The sequence below is a fragment of the Salvelinus sp. IW2-2015 genome, linkage group LG6.1 (assembly GCF_002910315.2).
Source record: "Salvelinus sp. IW2-2015 linkage group LG6.1, ASM291031v2, whole genome shotgun sequence".
NCBI classification, from domain to species: Eukaryota; Metazoa; Chordata; class Actinopteri; order Salmoniformes; family Salmonidae; genus Salvelinus; species Salvelinus sp. IW2-2015.
This window is the reverse complement of record NC_036845.1, coordinates 13706821-13730986: the sequence shown is the minus strand read 5'-3', so window position 1 is coordinate 13730986 and position 24166 is coordinate 13706821. Positions and strand designations below refer to the sequence as shown.

Sequence of the window (24166 nt, the reverse complement as noted above, 5' to 3'; positions counted from 1 at the left end):
CCGGACGTGCTACCTGTCGCAGACCTGCTGTTTTCAACTCTCTAGAGACAGCAGGAGCGGTAGAGATACTCTGAATGATCGGCTATGAAACGCCAACTGACATTTACTCCTGAGGTGCTGACCTGTTGCACCCTTGACAACGACTGTGATTATTATTATTTGACCCTGGTGGTCATTTATGAACATTTGAACATCTTGGCGATGATCTGTTATAATCTCCACCCAGCACAGCCAGAAGAGGACTGGCCACCCCTCATAGCCTGGTTCCTCTCTAGGTTTCTTCCTAGGTTCTGGCCTTTCTAGGGAGTTTTTCMTAGCCACCGTGCTTCTACACCTGCATTGCTTGCTGTTTGGGGATTTAAGGCTGGGTTTCTGTACAACACTTTGTGACATCAGCTGATGTAAGAAGGGATTTATAAATACATTTGATTGATTGATAAATGAAGTAGTATAATATCTCACAAACACATTCTTTCCTATAAAAGAGGCGAGAACTTACAATGGAAACAATTATCTGCGTACTTTAGGGTTGAAAAGGAGTAAAACCCAGAYATTGGTGACAGAACAACAAGGCTGTGTGAGTATAGAATAACCCAGCAATGGACTGCCACAACTAGTCTGATAAAACCTTTACAGCCTCTGTCTCAGCCAGTGGAACATAAACAAAGGTTATACATCGTGAGAAAAACACGAATGCTGTCAACCTGTCCAGGTTTGCACACTTTCAAATCAACCAACACAACCCTTTCTGTTTCAGGGGAATTCAACTGGATATAAATAAATAGTGAATTATATTAGAAAATACATGTAATATGGTCATAAGAGTAATGCTCAAGAAAACAACATCTTAGCAAAAATGTTACAGTAGTCTACTTGGAAATCTCAAGACAYGAGCATTTTCTTCAATGCTTGGTGGTCAAACATCATCTCATTCACTGGCATGCCTTGATGGAAAGTACCTCCTCTTTAGTGTCCGTCTTCGAAATCAAAATGACTGAAATCCCTGAGGTTCTTTGAAAACCAACTGACCGCATCTGCTGTTTACTCAAGGAACTGGTAGGGGAGCTCTGTTACCACGGTTTCACAGACCACTGCTCTAATWGCCTAACCCCCTACCCTGGTTGGTCTGAGGAATGTGATACATTTTAAAGGGMAAGACTAAGAGGACAACCTGACTTAAAGCTGCAAAATGTAACTTTTTGGGCGACTGACCAAATTCACATAGAAATGTAAGTTATAGATCTGTTATTCTCATTGAAAGCAAGTCTAAAACACTGTAGAGCTGTTCTATGTGAGCTATTTCTATGCTTCCCGGTCTTAAGTTTCAYTTTTAAGACTTTTACTTTCGGTTTTGTACATCAGCTTCAAACWGCTGAWAATACATTGAAAAGTGAAAAGATTTTTCACAGCGGTTTAGACGGTAGAATGATTCTAATAGTTTGTTTTTTCCCTAGCACTGCACAGCCGATTCATATAATTAAAGCTTGATGGTGAGTTGGTTATTTGAATCAGCTATGTAGTGTTAGGGCAAAAAACAAAAATGTGCACCCAGGACAGTTTCTGTATCAAATCAGCCATTTGTTGGATTCCCCATAGATTAATTTATTTAATATGAGACCACTGGAGAAAGTTTGCTATGTAAGAGAACAGGAAACAGTGCCCTCCATAACTTCACAGGTATTAAAGTGCAACTGCACCTTGATGTATCCTTCATCACAATTTTCTTTATCTTTATTTAACTAGGCAAGTCAGTTAAAGAACAAATTCTTATTTTTAATGACAGCCTAGGAAGAGTGGGTTATCTGCYTTGTTCAGGGGCAGAACAACAGATGTTTACCTTGTCAGCTCAGAGATTTGATCTTGCAACCTTCTGATTACTAGTCCAACACTCTAACCACTAGACTACCTGCCTMCCCAGATGAAACTACTACTGCAGTTAATTGCTGTGAATGAGTTACTTACAGTACATGTTCCTAATCAAGTTAATCARATATAAAATCACTTCCAACCTCAGAGGAGTTCAGTCCAGTACTCTCAGTCACTTGTCCTGATTGGCTGCTGAGGCGAACATTGTCAGGCGCTAAAGGCCGGTAGCCAATGAGGGGTACATCCCTTGACTCCACCCCTGGCAGGTCCATCCCACCTGTTCGCATACTACGAGGGATCATGGTGCCGACAGCTAGAGACACAAAATAAACAATAGGCACTTATGGGGTTAATTGGTTATAATTTAAATGTTCTACTCAGAAAATGAGAGTCAATGGCACAGGACCAACATAATTTTATAGTTCATGGACTTTAACCAACTCGGAAAGGCATAAAAAAATAAACACAATAGTATATATACCCTACAATAAAAATAATTGTGTAGCAGTTGATTTGTTTACATGATGATTTACATTTCACTGTGCCCTGCTCCAGCATTGAATTTGAATGCCAGCTCTTCCTTCCTTTTCMCTTCTCCYTCCCTGAGATGTGGATTGCCATGATGATGGAAATCTAGAAAACACTGTTACACCGTAGGGCAGGAGGAGGATGTTGACATGTACCACTATATATATTTAGAGACAGCAGATATTCATGTGACCATGCATTGCTGATTCACATTAGTGAAACTGTTTCAGAACATTTTTTGCCAAGCAAGTGTGGTGTAGGCTACTGTATATGAATGTACGGCATATGGATATGTCAGAAGACTTCTTGATCTTGTATGGTTAATGTCATTACTTCAGTAAGGATGCTAAATGTGTTTAAATAGGTGGAACAAACATTTTATGTTTACTCTTTATCTGTGTAATTAAGGGTTTGTTATTGTTATTTTATTTTACTGCTGCTCTTTAATTATTTGTTACTTTATTTCTTATTCTTTTAGGTATTTATCTTAAAACTGCCTTGTTGGTTAAGRGCTTGTAAGTAAGCATTTCACTGTAAGGTCTACTACACCTGTTGTATTCGGCACATGTGACAAATACAATTAGATTAGATTTGATTTGGGCTACCTGTTATACATAGCTTTTTGTCTGTGAAATTAAATGCACTTTTCTACCCTACATGCACTGTTATACAATCGGCTTATATGGGACACTAATCAACTCAATCACATCATCTTTGGGAACATGGTACTAAACTTTGAAGTGTATTTCAGTCTTGAGGGCCTACATATAATTAGGCCTAGTGTTATTAAACATATATATATTGGTTATAGGAAAACATATCTGTAAAATGTGTCTATATACTGACTGTTAGTTTGTCATCATAAACAACCAACGGTTATCCACCGGTCTGAATAACTTCCATTCGTGACATTGCTGCCTTTTTGAGGAAGGCAAACATTACATTTTGGTCTGCATGAGTGAGTCCACACTGTAACTAGGCTACAGATGGTCACACCCCAATTGCATATGTTCCCTTTCAATTCAACCAACCGATGGGTGGTGCTGTATTGACTTCTCAACCAAATTGTGTTCACCTTCAATCATAGGAAACAAGACACTATAGGGGTTAAGCGTAATATGATGATAAAGTTTGCGTGTAAAGCATTTGTTTTTTTAGTAACCAAATACACAAGGTTTAGGCCTATTTGTAGAAGGCCATATATATTAAATGTTATGAGGGCCCTACAATTAAAGAGATGATGAAATTACAAAATGTCATTCATGGCTATATCGTATGATCGAACTTACTGAATGTTGAGTGTCCAACTACGGTCAGCTAAATTCCGCCAGCATTGGATAGCTGTAGTGTTTGCCGCCGTGGAATATACGGTTACCGGTTAGTGGACGAATGTCGCGCCCATCCGTTCCAGCACCGACGTCGGAAGAGAGTTTCTCACCCCCTCTATCAGTATCTGTGTCCCCCTCTGGTCGCCTGTCAASCTTCTAGTGCTGATAGCAGCACTGAGCGCATTCGTGTGCCGCACACTCCCTCACTGCTTTCTGTGCTCTGACGGAGCAGTTCCTGTAGACGTGTGCTCAGCGCGTTTAGCAACATAGCCTACACTTGTCTCACTGGCTGAGAGAAGGGGAAAAAGTGGTAGTCTCGGAAATATAGTCTATTTGGACTGTGTGTTTGGTGTACAATATGAAAAATGTCAAGTCATCTATGGGCTCCTAAAATTAGGGTTTAAGAACAAAACCAATAATTCCCTATGGAAAGCACACACACACACATACGTGATTTAACCTAATATTTTATCTGCTGGATTTTTGTGACATTTTCTTTTGGCTATCTGCCACATTTTTTTYTCAATGCTGACAGTAGCGGAAAACATTTTCAAAAGGAAATTGACCCAAACACTGCTGGAAGGCATTACAGTGTGTCATGCCCATAGGGGCCACAAGGGTATGTGGCCCCTCAGATTTGTCCTTTTTTTTTTTTTCATGTGAAAAAAAAAGGTTCCTTCCAAGGTGCACCACAGAGTAAAGATATGCTAAGCAGAAAGCTGGATACTCTAGTTCAGGGATCATCAACTAGATTCAGCTGCGGGACGATTKTTTCTTGAGCGGATGGTCAGGGAGCCARAACACAATTAAAAATAAAATCTAGACTGCAAATTGACCACAAGAAGCACAAATAGATATTATATTTTACTAAAACATTTTAATTTAAAACCTTGCTTACATTTGCATACCATCACATATATGCTCTATTATGCATGGTAATACCTTGGAACAGATTTCCAAAATTAAAATCACTTGGAGCTGATTTGCTGACTTTTAGCCTCCCCCCCCCCCCAAATAAAATAAAGGTTTTTATTTATTGGTTTGAAAACTTGGGGGACAAATAAAATCACTCACAGTCCAAATTCGTCCTTTTGAGGAACCCTGCTCTGGTGTGTGTGTAGCCAGTATCGTCAGTGGAGGAGGAAGAGAGAGTTAGAGTAACACACATAGCGTTCCTTTGATTTTATCTGCCGGGGATGGACTCGTAGAGGAATGTTTGTAAATGAATTTGATCAATCTATTTAGACTATTGATTCCTTCTTGATGAATAAAATAAAACAAAAATGTTTTATTTCTCTGTAATACTACCACTTAGCAATTTTATGAGTTGGCTTTACTAGCCAGCTAGATACACTACATGGCCAAAAGAATGTTAACTCCACTTCAAATGAGTGGATTCGGCTATTTCAGCCACACCCTTGCTGACAGTGTATAAAATCGAGCCCACAGCCATGGCAAATCTCCAGTAGACACAAACACCGCCGAGTAGAATGGCCCATACTGAAGAGATCAGTGTCTTTCAACGTGGCACCGTCATAGGATGCCACCTTTCCAACAAGTCAGTTTGTAAAATGTCTGCCCTGCTAGAGCTGCCCCGGTTGTGAAGTGGAAACATCTAGGAGCAACAACAGCTCAGCCACAAAGCGGTASGCCACACAAGCTCACAGAACGGGACGTCTGTCCTAGGTTGCAGCACTCACTACCGAGTTCCAAACTGCCTCTGGAAGCAACGTCATCATGAGAAGTGTTCGTTAAGCAACATTAAGGCATTTATATACAATTTAAAATATTGCATAATTCATAACACTTTACCGAATACATTTAGTGTGTTCCCTCAGGCCACTACTCCACTATCACATATTTACAATTCAACATCCGTGTGTAGAGTGCGTATCTTATCATGTGTATGTGTGCCTGTGTCAGTGTTTGTGTTTCATCACAGTCCCAGCTGTTCCATAAGGTGTATTTTTATCTGTTTTTTTWATTACATTTTACTGCTTGCATGAGTTACTTGATGTGGAATAGAGTTCCATGTAGTCATGGCTCTCTGGAGTACTGTGCGCCTCCCATAATCTGTTCTTGATTTGGGGACTGTGAAGAGATCTCTGGTGGCATGTCTTTTAGGGTATGCATGGGTAGCTACCAAGCCATTTCAGGCTATTAATCAAGTCAGAGAAGCTTGTCTAACTATCTTAGCTGGCATGCCTGCTGGCAAGGTTGCTGGACTTTAGAAAAGCAAGCAATTACTAATGACTCAAATTCCTTTCAATCTTTTACCCAGATTTTAGTGGAGATGCAGAGAAGCATATTTAGGGCTATGATACTATATACCAGTGTGGTAGTTGTACTAAACTCCTAAGGTATAAAAGGTCTTGAAGAATCAATGTGCATCGTTCATTAAAATAACAATTGAATAGTTAAAGAGGTATGCTTAGATAACCCATTCAGATAAATATATTTTTAACATAGTCATAATTATTATGGCTCTAGATTGCAGGAAAAACATTGTCAGGTGTTTGAAAAATGCTAAATGCTCCAACTCACGGGGGGGGGGGGGGGGACAACCCCTTCTATAATAATGGGTGGCATAACCAAAGTTCCCTCATGACAAAGTTCCCTCTAAGCTGCGTGTGTGCAGGCTTGCAGTATCCCTGAGACTGCCACGCAGGCAGAAGAAATATGAGCCCATGGAGAGAAGCGAGATTGAACTTCATTCAACTTTCTAGAGTTTTCCCTGTTAGTTAACACTATTAATATATCCCTTTACTGTGGCAATGGTGATTTAATCAATGCAATATTAGCCACTTTAAATGCAACATACCAAAACAAACGAACCATAGTAAAACAAACTATGCAAGAGATTTTGCTGTAGGCAGAACGCATCAGCGTAGGATTTATTACATTGACTCGCATGACTCAGCCCGTACTCTAAACAGACCTTGCGGCATAACCAATCAGAGCTGCAGTAGGCCTATATGCAAATAGACAATTCGATATATGGATCTGTGCCATTACTTTGAACTGAACTGTGTTTACAGCATGAGCGATCGTGAGTAGATGTGCTTGTTTTGAGATCAAGGCGAGAGTTGCATGTAGCCTGTGAGCACATTTGTTTAATATTCTTTGCTAGTTGTGAGTTAGCACAGTTATAGATCATTTGTAGTCAGCAATAGGGGAGTGATTGCTTCCTACAAGAGCACAAAACGTGTACAATTCTAGACTTCTTTGAAAAGCTAGTCAGGCAAACAGCATTTTTTTTGTCTTAAAGGGGCAGTGTTGTATTTTGAGGCATGCTTGAATAAATTCTTGTTGCCAATAGGCAGAGGGTAGCATAATTTGTCTGATTCTCTGTAATAATGGTATGGGAATAATAATGCATTTTATTTTGTAAAGTGGTTTCTTGCATCAAACAATACAACAACATTTTCAGTCACCTCCTTGTCTGAAGGACAAGTGGATTAACAGGTTCATGTCAAGATCTGTATGTTTTTTTTCAAAAGTCTCATGGAATGTAGGCCTACATTGAACAGCACACATTTGCTGCTACTGTAGGCTGAATGATTAAACAGCTATTTCCATGTTAATATGTTATGGGAGGCTTTTTCTTCATTGTTTTTTGATGGTAGGCCACTCTGGTAGGCCTACATTATAATCAAATAGCCACAGTAGCCTACTTGGCCACTGTTAAAACTTTAACTTAAAGCAGGTACAGCCTCAGGGCTCRTAGTAAATGTTCACAATGTTCAAGTTTTCGCTCATCAGACCTGAAATTTGCTCAGTGCTCAATTAGAGGGAACATTGTTCATGACGCCCCTGGATGTAGTAGCACATTATCCTAATAATGGTGGTTATTTCCTTCTTTCGCTGTAAGCTGACTCTAATATTCTTAATTAAACCCTTCTATAGACACTAGCCACACTGAGCTTTTATCAGAAGCTCACTGAGTTTTTATCAGAAGCTCATGACTGTCTGCTTCCCCTCCKCTCTGTCTCATGACAGAACTGCTCACAAAGCCCCGGCTGTGTGTGTGAGAGGCATCTTTATTCCAAAAGGGAGAGCACATGAAAGGCATCAAGTTGTCACCCTTATGACCTCTGCACAAGCCCCGTATTAACCTGAATAGGGGTCCTTTTTCTCTTCTGTGATGATACTTAAGTTGGGCTAACGGGCTCACTATCCTTACTTGGTAAATAGTGAATCTTGCTGTGAGACTGCTRGAAGCATAATTCCGTTTTGCCATTATTCAAAGTGATCCTCATCCAAATGCTAATGATACATTTCAAAATATCTCTGTGAACTGAACTGTAGTTCAGCTAAATGCCACCACTGCATTTTTATTAGCCTCMCACTACACTACACTATTGACAAAGCAGTGCATTAGAMGGTGTAGTGTGCTCGCCATCTAGTGTTGCCAATGAGGAACTCATTGTCATCCTTTAGAAATGCCAGTGGCCATTTTGAGCACAATATTACCATATGCTTGATAAATTCAAATGACAAAAACAAGCAAATGAACAAATACATATAATCTAATGATACAAATAACATATAAGAAACACCTCATCACTTGTTGTTTTGACTATTAAAATATAGGCTATGTTGCCTACTCATAGAATTGTCCGTGCTAAATTATGGTATGACAMTTTAAAATGCCCTTTAATCTGCCRTTCATAAATTATATACATGAACATGTGTGAAATTTCTAGGGCTCATAATTAACCAATGGTAAATAAGTCAAAKTGTTACTCATTCTGACATTGGTTATTACCATGTTATGTTATCACCCAGTTGTTGTGAGAWATGAAAGCTTGTGTGACCAGTGATATTCATGGTGATAGTGAGCAGTGACAAGTGATGATGACATTATTGAGCGTAGGTATATATTACCGAGCAGTAAAGAATAGATGATTGATCATAGAYAATCAATATTTCACACACAATATGTGTAWTAAGAGGAAATGTATAGGACAATTATAGACTATTGTAAATCACATTCAACAATTCCCTTTGATGACTACAGTGACAAGTGCTCAAAGTAATCCAAGCCTTAAATTATCCTTAATTACTTAGGCCTAATAGGCTAACTTTGTATAGTGTCCAAAACCTGAAAATAGGCTTATCTGGCAAGGGGACCACAAAGACKGCACAAAGTAACTCTATATACACAATCACAATGTTTATTATACATATTGTATATTGCAGCCTAGGCTATATAATGAAAATGTGTAGTAATATTAAGAAATTARATAATTTATGATTACATTATGATTCTAGTTTTATTTTAGCTGGAAGGAAATAAAAATACTTACTATAGCAAGAAAACTATTTATTGTGCAATTTACTGAATGGTAAAAAAAAAAAAAAGTGAATAACACGTGTGAGCGCAGCTTCCACTGGCCCTTCTAAAACTTTCTCCAGGACTCCAAACTTGCAGCACCCTTCTTTGGGAGGTACCAATTAATGAGGTATGTAAACTTCCACTAATTGCCCACTTAAACTCCAGCAACTATCATCGTCGGCTGATTTTTAACTGGCTTYTATCACARTTGAGTTAATTCWTCAGTAAACACAGCTTGYCWTGTCATAACGGTTTAGAGGTAATTTCTTCGGATGTTAAGGTGTTCCCGCCGCCGTTGACCCGGTCCCCCCCTATCTCCCTCCCACTCTATCTCTCGGTGTTTTATGTCTGCGTCACAACAAGTCGGTCGAGAAAGAGGCAGGGATGATGGCGTCTCTCGCGGGTTGATTCGCGTGCTGCTCTGACAAACACGCTTAATAGCATCAATAGGTGGAGAAAAGAGAGCAAAGGCACGGGAACATGACGAAACGACGTCGCGGAGGACAGACAGACCATACAGACCGAGAGAAAGACGGACGTACCGACGGTGTCTCACTGACGACTTGACAGACATACGCGCTTGGCACAGACACATACATGCACATCCACTTTGGCACACACGTAGGCTTCACATCCAACCGGCCAGTAATTGAGACGAGAGGAAAACAGAAGAGATCAAATATTTCATGTCAAGCCGGCACMGGAATCGCTGTGACCCCAACGGAGAGGAGTTCGACTTGACAGGTAGCAATGGCTCTCTGTTGATCCAACAACACTGTCTATGTTAATTTTTATTGATYTGAAAATGCTATTATGTATCATGTGTCTCTTTGACTTGAGTGCCTGCACTGGAACAACCGCTGGATGTGCAGAGATTATGTCCATAGGCTACAGCGATTCCTTTCTATKCAAGTTTGTCGTTTTAGATTTTCAAAGAGGATACAACACAKAAGTGCATGAGAAAGCAAAGTATAGAGRCGTACAGTGGYGTTACAATCAAACTACAGTGCAGTCATCATGCAGTGGTGAATGCATTTTCTCACATGTGTTGTGTCATAATGGTTTGTCCTGCTCCATGCATGGGCATTTACACTCATCATTTAATCTGCTGGATTTTGACTGTGGCTATGCTGGGTTTGTGAGAATGTAACCCCGTATCCACTCCAGCCCAGTGCCTATGGAATGATAAGGCCATAAACCTCGGCAATGGCAGCAAAGTATTCAGTGAATAAATTGGATTTCCATTTCACATGAGCCCCCTCCTCTTCCTCTCCCCTTCTCTCTCTATCTCTCTCACTTCTCTTCAGGATGGGGGGAGTAAGTGAAGGGGATGATGTGTTAGCTCGATGGAGTGATGGACTACTGTACCTCGGCAATGTGAAGAGAGTAAGTGTGTGTGTGTGCGTATGTGCATGCGTGCGTGTGCACATTTGGAAAGTATTCAATTTAGGTTTGAGTGAACAATTCCACTCTGTTTCCATCACTCTCCTCAGGTAGATGGAGTCAAGCAGTGTTGTCTGGTGAGATTTGAGGACAACTCGGAATTCTGGGTCCTAAGAAAAGACATTCACTCTTGTAAGACTTACAACTTACTCTTGTTTTCCTCAGTTAACACAAAACTTTTAACAGAGGGTTTTTCTGCACTGTGGAATTACTTTTGAATCAAAGAAATATCCCCTAAAATGTTGATACAAATATTTTACACATATCTACCCTTTCTATAGCTAGGGGGCTAATTGAGGATGCTCCAACTATTATCATATTTGAATCATCTTTACTTTTACCCTACCTTGATTCACCTCAGGGAGATTAAAGAAATTCATAAAATATTTTTAGATTTTTCTCTCAGCGTTGAAAAGTTTGTTCTTAATTTGATGCTCTCTCTCCATTCCGATCCATTGTGGTTCAAAAGAATGTTGCGCAATTAAGGTCTCTAGTCAAGGTTGAAATACAACATTCCCTGGAAATGTTGGCAATTCTGATGGGGTACTTTTAGGTGTAATTGGTGTATTTATGAATTTATTAGTGTAATGACTCCATAGGGAAATGGCGCCCCCACGTAGTTAGTGTAAAGTGAAGGGAAGCACAGCCAAATATCCACATGTCAAAAGGAGTGAAATCTGAAAGGGTGCAGGAGACATKGAAATCAATGAAGTGGCAAGGAAATGAATCAATATACATAAATTAACACTTTTGAGTGATCTCTCTCTCTTTCTCCCCCTCTCTCTGTTACTCACTCCTTTTCTCTGTTGCTTAAGTCTCAGTTGGAGTGGAAGAAGTTTGCTGTATCTGTGATGCCCCGCCTCTTAAAGAACCTCTCATCAATTGTCTTAAATGTCGTCACGGTAAGAAAACACAGCATGTTATGTACTCTTCATAGAGGTATTTTCAAATAATAACTTATGACGGATAGGCACAACTATTTTAAATAAAGTAAAAAACAATGGCATCTATTTTTTTCTTCAGGTTTTCTACCAGATAATATACACTGAGTGTACAAAACATTAGGAACACCTTCCTAATATTGAGTTGCAACCCTTTTGCCCTCAGAATAGCCTCAGTTGTCGGGGGAAATGGACTCTACAAGGTGTCGAAAGCATCCCACATAGATGCTGGCCTATGTAGACTCCAATACTTCCCAGAGTTGTGTCAAGTTGGCTGGATGTCCTTTGGGTGGTGGACCATTCTTSATACACACAGGAAACTGTTGAGYGTGAAAACCCAGCAGCGCTGCAATTCCTWATGTTTTGTACACTCAGTGTATAATATTTAATGAAAAGAGACTGGGAAAAGCCCTCCATCAGTAACATATCCTTAGTATGTGAATTACAGTAAACACTCTCCATTCCATCAAAGGTTATCATCCTGAGTGCCACACTCCATCCATTGAGCCGGAAGCTGACAGCAATTCTTGGATATGTCGGCAATGTGTCTTTGCAGTGGCGACCAAGGTTAGACYGCTAATCTTTGTTTCACACGCTGCCTCTTGGCTCAGGGAAAATATCCAGTTCAGACTTGTCTTTTTAAAAAATCTATCCAGAGGATTTCAATACCAGTGTTATGTTAAACAATGTTGTCAATGGATATATCTGAAGGAAACCACAGAAATGTTACAACTCTGTATTATTCACCATAGGGATTCGATACTCTAAGTTGTGCCTGGACATCTGACCAGTTCGTCAATGCAGATTTTTTCAAGATTATACTGTATTATAGTCATTATGGTCAGTAATTCATGTATGCTCCAATTCTGTAGTGTAGGTGTTAGATGAGGGAGCACTGTGGTTAAGGGCTAATTGCTCATCGGTCAATCTCATTGACCTGACTTTTCTTAAGATATTATCTCACTCAGCTGACCTACAATAAAATGAGATGAATTGCTTTTTCTGGATAGTTCCCATCCAATGTCATCTATCTTGAATGTACTGACATGACCGTGAGTGGAGAGGTCGCTGTAGTGAMTCGATTTGTCAAMATTKTMTTTCAGAGAGGGGGAGCCATCAAACGAGGACGGTTTGCCCGGCTCATGCAAATCATGAAACTTCGGCTGCCCTATCAGCTGTCATCTTTAGACTGGGACCCACAGCATCTGACCAATCAGCAGCAATGTTACTGCTACTGTGCCGGACCTGGAGAGTGAGTGACAATTTATCGCTTCTAACAGATGCCCTCAGTAGATAAATGATGTTATACAACGGGTGGGTCTAATCATGAATGCTGATTGGTTAAAACCGCATTCCAGRTGGTGTCTATTCTACAAGTTACCACCGGCTAAGTCTATGATGTTAAAATGCCTATTTACTCTGTTCCATCTGACTGCGCAATCCACTGACCTCCACTATAAAAAGCATCTAGACATTCTCACATTTCTTTTCGATTAACATTTMGTTTTTAACAGCGGAGATTTGTATGAACCTTGGTATCTGTCTCTCTGACATTTGCAACATTCTTTCAACATTCAAATTCCAGCTGTCCTATCTCCAGCTGTCCTATCTCCAGCTGTCCCATAGTAACAAACGTGTTGGGAGTCGGGATGAGACAGACATGCAGGCAGCTTTTGTCAGCCAGTTGAAATTATGAATCAGCATAATTTTTATAGATATATATACAAATAACTATCAATAGAAAACAGGTCAAACGAAACAAAGTGCAGCTAGTTTGCTGTTTTTCCATCTTCAGTTTGAAGTGATTGTGTTAGCTGTGGTGTTGGCCAGCTCCTACGAACAGCAGTGTCCTAAAGAGAAAGTACATTTTTTATGCCAGGCGAAATCGCGCATCATTAGCTCATTGTTATGGATGTATCCAAATAAATGTCACTAGAAAACAGCTTAAACAAATGCAAATGCAGCTACTTTGCTCTTATTCTGGCTGCACTGTTTGACATGACTGTAAGTTAGCCGTAGTTGGCTAGCTAGCAAGCAAGAATAACAATGTTGCAAGTCAGTATTTCAATGGAACATTGAGAACATCCATAGATACAGAACAAAAAGACTGAACGACTGGGTCGCTTCTCTGGCAACCAAACCGATAGAACGAACGACCAGCCAGCTTGGGTATCAACCCTAGATTTGTGTCGGGACTATATCTTGTGGAAGGATGAAATAGTATGAATAAATTAATCAAAATAACATTTATAATGAAAATATGTCAATCATTATTTGAATATGTTGTTAACCCGTTGTATAAAAGTGATAATGCCCTCAAAGCCAGTGTTTGGAGGATATATTGGCATGGTTTGCCGGCCCTCGACTTCATCTTGGTTCTAACAATACCCATACAAACACTGTTTCTCGGGCATTATCACTTAATAATAACATTTTATAACTAGTGTTTAGCACATGTATTGGTCAATAAGCTTTACTATTCATTTTCCTTACCAACAAAAACAAATAGAATATTCATGTCGGAACCCTGTATGTCCTTTTCACCATTATACAGCTCTACTGTCAAGACATAATGTGTTTTTCAGTTGAGTATTGCAGCCTCTTGAAAAATACATAATATACTGTACTCTCGTCAGGTGGCCACCAGATGTTAGCWATGTTTAGGCCATTGGGGAGTGTGGTTAATGTTTTTATTTATCAACTGCAGGTGGAACTTGAAAATGTTGCAGTGTGGAAGTTGTGGTCAGTGGTTTCATGAAGCTTGCACACAGTGTCTGACCAAGCCGTTGTTATATGGAGACAGGTGAGACMGAGTATTGTTATCTATAACCTTGTACTGCTTCTTTGCAGTGCCATTGTCAAACCATAACAGAGAGGTTATAAAACTGGCAGTGGTAGGGCTAATGCTGTTAGTGTTTATTGCTAATAGCAGTGCAGTTGTTATTCTGCCTCTCTGGTGTCCAATGTAATGTGGTAGAGGTAAAAATGAATTCAAATTAGTCCAGTCCACTACACCATTATTGTCACATTAACCATCTGTATTATCCTACTGGTTTAATGTCCATGATATATTATACTACTCTTTGTTTCTGCATAGAAAAATWATGTTTGAGATTGATGSTGAGGTAGAATGTGGTGGGTTGTTATATCTGCTAAACAAGTGATGGAAACTGGGAAGAATTTGCCGACAGTAGCAACCATGTGCTATGTTATGTTTCCATTGACTTTTATATCTGGTCAATCACAGACAAAAATAGAATCATCTGTGTTTCCTTTTTCTTCTGAAAGGTTTTATGAGTTCCAGTGCTCAGTCTGTGCAAACGGACCAGAGACAATTCAACGGCTACCCATGAGCTGGTAAAGCTATACAGTATCTGCTAAAAGAAGATTACATAATTTAAACTGCAGGGATTATCACACTGAAAACACTCTTGAAAACCAGTTTCTTATGACAGGTTTATTGAGTCGTGTGGGTTACAATATGTTCATTCCTCTTCCTCAATGATGTAATGAAAAGCTTTGTGATGTGAAAAATTCTGAACTAACTTTTTCMTGGTGTGTTTGTTGTAAATACAGGGTAGATTTGGCCCATTTGGTGCTCTACCACCTCTCCTTGTGCTGCAAGAGAAAATACTTTGATTTCGACCATGAAATCATGTCGTTTGCCAATGAGAATTGGGACTCTTTGCTTCTAGGCTCGGTATAAACATTTCCTCACTTACGTGCTATGATGAAATGATGTGAAAGTGTTAGCTAGCGTAATTCTTAGCAGTCATGTGGTAATTATGTGCTTTGATTTCATTAGCTACTTGTCATTGTTATTTAGCACATTTTAAATGGTAAATATCACTTGTATTTTATGTGGCTCTCAGGTACTACAGTTGCATTTAAATCAGTCATACACTTTTTTAATTAACTGTTCACAAATCRCATTAATAACTAACTACGTTATCCATGGAAATGTTTACCTTTCACCAATGAATGTCAATGTGTCTCTAAATGTGTTAACATTTGTTTCAGGCTACCATCCACAGTGTTAATCAAGCTCTTGATTTTCATTCCTCCCTGTCCCCCAGCTCTCTGACACACCAAGGCAAGATCGCTGTCACAATCTGCTCAACGCTTTGAACTCCAACAAAGACAGGTGAGAGTCTGCATATGATGCGAAGAATAAATAGAAGCCACAGCTATGCTTGACCAGATTTATGATAGCGTTGCTTCTGGAATTGTACATAAGGGTAAAGAAAATACAGTTAGTTAATTGTTTCTTAACTCTTTGATATTATCAATAGAGAACGATAAGAAAACRGACAATAATGATAACTTGTTTTAAAAAGAACGGTGACCTGACTTTACAAAGTTGTTGTCTACAAGTTTTCAAAGTTGTCTTTTTCTCTGTGACGTCATCCAGGTTTGTCTCTGGTAAAGAGATCAAGAAGAAGAAGTGTCTTTTTGGGCTCCAGGTCCGAGCTCCGCCTCCCCTGACCTCTGATTCGTCCCCCCTCATCACTGACCCGCCCATCAACATCACCCAAAGGAGAAGGTCAGAGTAAGGACAACTTCTGTGATTTATTATTCTCTCATCATCACAAACACAAGCCTCAGGACCCAACTCTTTATATGGATGCATTCATTCTAGTAATTAACTACACATTTACAAATGTGAAAAAGAGCAACACCTTGTAAACTGATACTAATTAAACAGGCACCTGTGTGCCTCATTAAATCATTTAAGGGAAGAACTCACTTATTTCACTCTGGTGAATATGTTTATAACTAATATTTTTTATCAATAAATACATCGTCTGTAGTGTGTGTGCATACGTGCGTGTGCACATTCGCATGTGGACATTGATTCTCTTGCTTAACATTCTCAACACCATCTTCTCTTTTATTCTCTATAGGCTTAAAATAAAAAACACCACATTTATACCCTGACAGGGGTACCAGTCAAAAGTTCGGACACACTTACTCATTCTAGGGTTTTTCTTTATTTTTACTATTTTCTACATTGTGAAATAATATGGAAGACATAAAAACTATGAAATAACACATATGGAATCATGTAGTAACCAAAAAAGTGTTAGACAAATCAAAATATATTTGAGATTTGAGATTCTTCAAAGTAGCCTTTGCCTTGATGACAGCTTTGCACACTCTTGGCATTCTCTCAACTAGCTTCACCTGGAATGCTTTTCCAACAACCTTGAAGGTGTTCCCACATATGCTGAGCACTTGTTGGCTGCTTTTCCTTCACTCTGCGGTCCAACTCATCCCAAACCATCTCAATTGGGTTGAGGTCGGGTGATTGTGGAGGCCAGGTCATTTGATGCAGCACTCCATCACTCTCCTTCTTGGTCAAATAGCCCTTACACAGCCTAGAGGTGTGTTGGGTCATTGTCCTGTTGAAAAACAAATGAAAGTCCCACTAAGCGCAAACCAGATGGGATGGGATATCGCTGCAGAATGCTGTGGTGGCCATGCTGGTTAAGTGGGCCTTGAATTCTAAATAAATCACTGACAGTGTCACCAGAAAAGCACCCCCACACCATAACACCTCCTCCTCCATGCTTCACAGTGGGAACCACACATGCAAGGATCATCCATTCACCTACTCTGCATCTCAAAGACATGGCGGTTGGAACCAAAAATCTCAAATTTGGACTCATCAGACCAAAGGACAGATATTCACTGGTCTAATGTCCATTGCTTGTGTTTCTTGGTCCAAGCAATTCTCATCTTCTTATTGGTGTCCTTTAGTAGTGATTTCTTTGCAGCAATTTGACCATGAAGGCCAGGTTCACACAGTCTCCTCTGAACAGTTGATGTTGAGATGTGTCTCTTACTTGAACTCTGTGGAGCATTTATTTGGGCTGCAATCTGAGGTGCAGTTAACTCTAATGAACTTATCCTCTGCAGCAGAGGTAACTCTGGGTCTTCCTTTCCTGTGGCGGTCCTCATGAGAGCCAGTTTCATCATAGCGCTTGATGGTTTTTGCGACTGCACTTGAAGAAACTTAAAAAGTTTTTGAAATGTTCCGTATTGACTGACCTTCATGTCGTGTTTCTTTGCTTATTTGAGCTGTTCTTCCCATAATATGTACTTAGTCTTTTACCAAATAGGGCTATCTTCTGTATACCACCTCACAACATAACTGATTGGCTCAAACACATTAAGAAGGAAAGAAATTCCAAAAATGTACTTGTAGCAAGGCACACCTGTTAATTGAAATACATTCCAGGTGACTACCTCATGAAGCTGGTTGAGAGAATGCCAAGAGTGTGTAAAGCTGTCATCAAGGCAAAGGGTGGCTACTTTGAAGAATCTCAAATATAAAATATATTTTGATTTGTTTAACACTTTTTTGGTGACTACATGATTCCTTATGTGTTATTTCATAGTTTTGATGTCTTCACTATTATTCTACAATATAGAAAATAGTAAAAATAAAGAAAAACCCTGGAATGAGTAGGTGTGTCCAAACTTTTGACTCGTACTGTAGTTTTCTAAGTAAAAACATTGCACCACTCCTCAAGTTATTGACTGTGTCTCTGTGTTGTTGTGTGGAGCAGCCCATTGTCACTGCCCTGCCAGAGGAGAGCGGTGGGGCCAGAGTCACGCAAATCAAAGCGGCGCATCATGGAGACACAGGTCAGTGCTTCTGTCTCGAACCAGGCATCAAGGGAGAGATCAGCCATCAGCCGCCCCCTCACTGCATAGCAAAGAGCTGCCTGACATTGGAATGACTTGTCAGTCACAGTCAGTCAGTGGGTGGAGAAAAGGTTCTCCTAATAGCCAGTGTTGTCTGTTTACATGTTCTTCAAAGCCCAGCCTACACTATTGAGTTGAAGCTGGTTTACCGTTTATGACTCGATCGAATATGACAACATGTTATGGTCACAGGTTTAAAATATATATTTTAATATGAATAGAAAATACACATCCTTTTATACTACTGCTCAGGCTGCCTCCCTTATCCCGAGACAATAAATGTTATAGATCGGTCGTATTTCAGCGGGCAGCACTTCCAGCAGACTGTTGTATCCTGAGCGGACATGAATCATCTGCCATCTTGGGGCAGGTTGGTTATCCCAGGGAAAGTGAGAAGGGAAGGTACGCTGATATGYGGCATCTGGGAGCTCTTCCAAGTGCACTTTGCAGTCGATTACAGTTTGGCCAGGTGGCGCTGGCACTTTGACAGTGCAGCATTGACAGAGCACCTCGATTTAAAGGGACAGCGCGCTAGTAAGGGGAGGGGATAATGCTAGTATACCACTGCTGTATTTACTGTATATGTTGTGGGTCACAGTCCAGCATTGGAGGTTGACAGAGCTGAGGGTGTGCTGAGAACTGAGGAAGCAAAGGATAGAGTACTGATGCTTTTGTTGTTATGGTAGCAAGCTCACACTAAGAAATGCTACCCCAGTCTCCACAATATGAATCTACTTATCGTAGGCAATGGAGGTGACAGATACACACTATATATATACAAAAGTATGTGGACACGGCTATTTCAGCCACACCTGTTGCTGAACATCACACAGCCATGAAATCTCTATAGACAAACATTGACAGTGGAATGGCCTTACTTAAGAGCTCATTGACTTTCAACTTGGCACCGTCACAGGATGCCACCTTTCCAACAAGTCAGTTTGTCAAATTTCTGCACTACTAGAGCAGCCCTAGTCAACTGTAAGTGCTGTTACTGTGAAGTGGAAACATCTAGGAGCAACACCGGCTCAGCCGCGAAGTGGTAGGCCACACAAGCTCACAGAACGGGACCTCTGAGTGCTGAAGCTTGTAGCACGTAAAAATCGTCTGTCCTCGGTTGCAACACTCACTACCGAGTTCCAAACTGCCTCTGGAAGCAGTGTTGGCACAAGAACTGTTCATCAGGAGCTTCATGAACTGGGTTTCCATGGCCGAGCAGATCACCATTCGCAATGCCAAGTGTCCGATGGAGTGTTACAAAGCTTGCCGCCATTTGACTCTAGAGCAGTGGAAACGCGTTCTCTGGGGTGATGAATCGCGCTTCACCATCTGGCTGTCTGATGGACGAATCTGGGTTTGGCAGATGCCAGGAGAACGCTACCTGCCCAAATGCATAATGACAACTGTAAAGTTTGGCGGAGGAGGAATAATGGTCAGGGACCGTTTTCATGGTTCAAGCCACTTTTTTCCAGTGAAGGGAAATCTTAACGCGCATACGATGACATTCTAGACTATTCTGTGCTTCCAACTTTGTGGCAACAGTTTGGGCAAGGCCCTTTCCTGTTTCAGCATGGGCAATGCCCCCATGCACAAAGCGAGGTCCATACAGAAATGGTTTGTCGAGATCGGTGTGGAAGAACTTGACTGGCCTGCACAGAGCCAGGCCTAATCGCCCAACATCATTGCTTGACCTCACTAATGCAAGTCCCCGTAGCAATGTTCCAACATCTAGTGGAAAGTCTTCCCAGAAGAGTGGAGGCTGTTATAGCAGCAAAGGGAGGACCAACTCCATATTAATGCCCATGATTTTGGACTGAGATGTTCGACGAGGATCATGGATCATGCTATGCCTTGATGAGACATAGTAAGTGATGATAATTAAGTGAATCGTGATACAATAGCAATATCATACTGTAAATAATTTCAAAGTTACTGCAGCAGTGTGTTCGCGGCATACAATACAAGTGTGGGATGTGGAATTGTAATGCAGGTTTAAAGCTGTCACGTGAAAATATATATTTCCTTTTGGAAAGACTAGCCCTTTGTACTAACAAAGTTCCAGCGTCCGGCATTTTTAAAAGTGAAATGCAATTACATTTTTTAAATGATATGTATCAAATTATACAGTATGTTAACAGACCTTGGTTTTTATTTAGATGTATTCACAAGCAGTATGGATTCTTCTATAAAGATAACATGAAAGGGCATGAACTGAAGTATCATGTCTAATGTGTGTTTGGATCCACTGATTTGGCGTCAGAACACTAGCTAATCAGTGTTTCTCCTGTGTCCAGCCTTGTCCGCCCCCAGTCCCAGCCACCCCAATAGATCTGGTGCCATGTTGCCATGGCTACGTAGGTGGAACTAACCTCTACAACTCCAGGAAGGAGGAGGAGCTGAATTTGGGGTTGGTACTGTTATTGTATTGGTTACACTTTACATACTGTATAACAAGTAATAATGCATTGTACTGTATTTACAGACTGTTACCATTTCTTTTTACATTACGTCCTCATTGATTTAGGCTACCCTTATCAAATCAAATCAAATTATTGGTCACATACACGTGTTTAGCAGATGTTATTGCGGGTGTAGCGAAATGCTTGTATTAGGCAGTATGTCAGTGGAAATCCATGCATTGTTGCTTTTTGTCCGTTTTTAAAAACATGTTTAGATCCCTGCTCTTTCCACAGCTCTCCACCTAAGAGGATGTTTGCCCTGTATCACCCCACCTATAACGGAGCCCCAGCCATCTCCAGAACCCTGCATCACTATAGGTCAGTATTAACCACAGCTCCTCCTGCTCTCTGGGGACTACCCTCAATCTAGACATATAGAGAGGAAACCATAGCTGTGCCTGGATGTCAATGGCAAAAAGTATGAATCGTGAAATATTAATATCTCTCTCTCTCTCTCTCTCTCTCTCTTCTCCTCTCTCTCTCTCTCTCCTCTCTCTCCTCTCTCTCTCCCTCTCTCTCTCTCTCTCTCTCGCTCTCTCTCTCTCTCTCTCTCTCTCTCTCTCTCTCTCTCTCTCTCTCTCTCTCTCTCTCTCTCTCTCTCTCTCTCTCTCTCTCTCTCTCTCTCTCTCTCTCTCTCTCTCTCTCTCTCTCTCTCTCTCTCTCTCTCTCTCTCTTCAGTGCGGAAGACCCTTGTCGAGTGCCGCCCCCTGCCTCCCCTTCTCCCTGTCATCCTCCCACCATCACAACCACAACAACCACAACCACCACCAGCAGCACCACCACACCAGCCTGGCCAGAAGTTGGACTCCCTGCCCCTCCCTCATGCTGCGTGACGTCCCTTCCTACCGGGCGGCGTGGGGGGAGGGGGTGGGGGGGATGGGTCAGCTGCCAGGGGCTGGGGGGGCGGGGACGGGGTGAGGATTTTGGCGAGGCGAGTAACGCCAGACGGGAAGGTCCAGTACCTCGTGGAGTGGGGGAACGTGAGTGTGTACTGAGAGAAAATGAGAGAGAGATGGGGGKTGGAGGGAGGATCAACACACCAGAGTGCTTGGCAGCAAAGAGGGGATATTGGGGAGAGAGAAAGAAATAATGACTGTCGTGCAGGTGCCACATCAGAAATGTGTGGCAACTTCAAGTACAAGCAAAACAAAAACCCCACACAAGGCAAATCCAGGTTGCTCAAACGATATCGCCTCCATTCTATATCATCACACTACGTGTTACTATATCTCCCTATTTGCTAGTGTTTCCCCTATATTTGTACTGTATACCTTTGGAATATGCCTTTGCATTTATCATGTTTACGTTTGAAGATTGTATATACAGTATTTGATTATAGGCAATTTGTTACGTTACCTTTTGTCATACTTGATTTACATGATAGTATGTAATAGAAATATATTAGGAGCCGCAACAAGGCTTTTTGTTTTATAGTTAGATTTATATATTCACAATATATTATTATAGAATGATTTGATGATGTGGTTGCATAGTGCCTATCTGGRTTGTGCATCTGCAGATTGAGAAGTTKACCTGAATCAAGGGATCAGGTGATTGAAATGTATGATAACTATTCTATAAGGTTTTCTTCCTCATCCACCAATTGCAATTTGAAGTGTCACGACAATGTTGTTTAGGCTTTCACACACAGAATTAGTGTAAAATACATTCCAAACAAATATCAAAACACTTCAAGATTACTGATCAAAATCTTTGATCAGATAGCCATGGAAAATGGCCGCTCGTTGAGCCAGATTTGACTGTCAATTTGTTGAGGGGTGCTTTACATTCTTTTAGGGAAGAGAAGTCAACAAATGGTATTATGTGCAGGTGAAACTATTTGTACTGTTTTCCATTTTCAGGTCATAGACAGAGGAGTCGGCTCCTATCTTCCAGGTTTACACTGAGGATGAGAGATAGCGTTAACTCTGGCCCACTTCAATGCTGATACCTAAGCCCTAGTCTGGACACTGTAGATCTGACAAGATTGGATAGATATGAGCAATATGGCTTATGTTACATCCGGCCTATCAGAGGGAAAGGTGGAGCTTTCATCATATTTCTCATATATCCGATCCTTTCAGATGTACCCAAGTGTCTAAGGGGTAAGGGCTATGGGTTTGTGTTTGATTTGGAACTGGGCCCCAGAGATCATAGTGAAACAGGAGGTTGTGTATAGAACTCTAGAATATCATAGTGCAAGGTTCAGAGTTTATATTTATACAGATTCTTTATTTCTGCCTTTGTGGGATAAAACACAGATAAGAGTAAATGTGTGTGTTGTATCCCCCAGAAGACAGATTGTGTTACAGGTGTAGTTACAGTAAATAACACAATAGGCAGTTATACTGTTATAATCATGTCAACAGAAACCATTTTCAGTCATTTTTTAAAACCACAACAAGATGTCGCCCATTCCCCAGATTGAATGATGTGAAATATGCCATATCTTACTTAAGCAATAAGGCCTGAGCGGGTGTGGTATATGGCAAATATACCACGGCTAAGGGCTGTTCTTATGCACAACCAAACGCGGAGTGCCTGGATACAGCCCATAGCCATTGTATATTGACCATATACCACAACCCCCAGTGGTGCCTTATTGCTATTATAAACTGGTTAACAACGTAATTAGATCAGCAAACAAGTAATTTTGTGTCATACCTGTGGTATATGATATACCACATCTTTCAGCCAATCAGCATTCAGGGCTCGAATGACCCGGTTTCTAATAGTGAATAGATGATTGCTCAGCCTGGTCTCATAGACTAGACGTAACATAGTAAAAGTAAATCCGGAACACTGAAATTAGTATGATATGTTACATTTGGTATGGTTAGATAAGACAGAAGGTTACTTAACCCTTTAACTTAACTCCTCACCTTAACCCCTAGTGTAGTTAACGTTAGCCACCTAGCTAACTTTAGCGTTAGTCACCTAGATAACTTTAGCCACAACAAGTTGCAATTCGTAACATATCATACGTTTTGCAAATTCGTAACATGTACAAATTACAATTCCTAACATATAATACGAAATGGATAATGGACATCCACAAATTTTACATATCTAATTGGAGTGTCACAGATTTACATTTACTATGTTACGTCTACCCCTGAGTCCAGGTTGGATTGCTAAGGGTTTGGCACGTTTCTWAATGGCAGTGCAGGTCAAATGAACCTCCCAACTCAGTCCTTCCCATCCCAGTTTAGGATTTAGATCATTCTCAGTGAATTTGGCTGTAGTTGAATAGGAAGAGGTCTGTGGAACCATCAGTTCGATGGTAATGAATGTATCTGTATGTTTTCTATGGTAAAGTATGTCTATAGACCCGTCAAGTGTTTGTTACTGTAGGTTATAGATGGAACTATACAAAATTACTTCAAAGGACTGGGGTAAATCTGATTTTGAGTTGAGGAATAAGAAGCTAAGAGAGTCTCTATAGCCTTCTCTTTTTTTATTTGTAGTCAAGTCCAAGTTTGGTTTGATGTATTTTTGGACTTTTGGTCAAATTACGTTTATACATGTATAACCTAGGCTGACACAGCCAAT

At 40.6% G+C, this 24166-nt stretch overlaps 1 protein-coding gene across 1 annotated transcript; it reads left to right on the top strand.

Moving 5' to 3' along the window:
• Positions 1 to 9141: 9141 nt before the first annotated feature.
• On the top strand, positions 9142 to 24166 carry LOC111964665 (PHD finger protein 1). Its single transcript, XM_070444012.1, is given in 17 exon segments — positions 9142 to 9804; positions 10368 to 10446; positions 10554 to 10635; positions 11319 to 11405; positions 11917 to 12011; positions 12548 to 12696; positions 14152 to 14247; positions 14733 to 14801; positions 15021 to 15144; positions 15521 to 15588; positions 15856 to 15993; positions 18017 to 18095; positions 20450 to 20562; positions 20849 to 20932; positions 21293 to 21315; positions 21318 to 21452; positions 21455 to 24166. Coding segments are annotated over 16 exon segments (1575 nt in total). The 5' UTR covers positions 9142 to 9804; position 10368; the 3' UTR covers positions 21610 to 24166.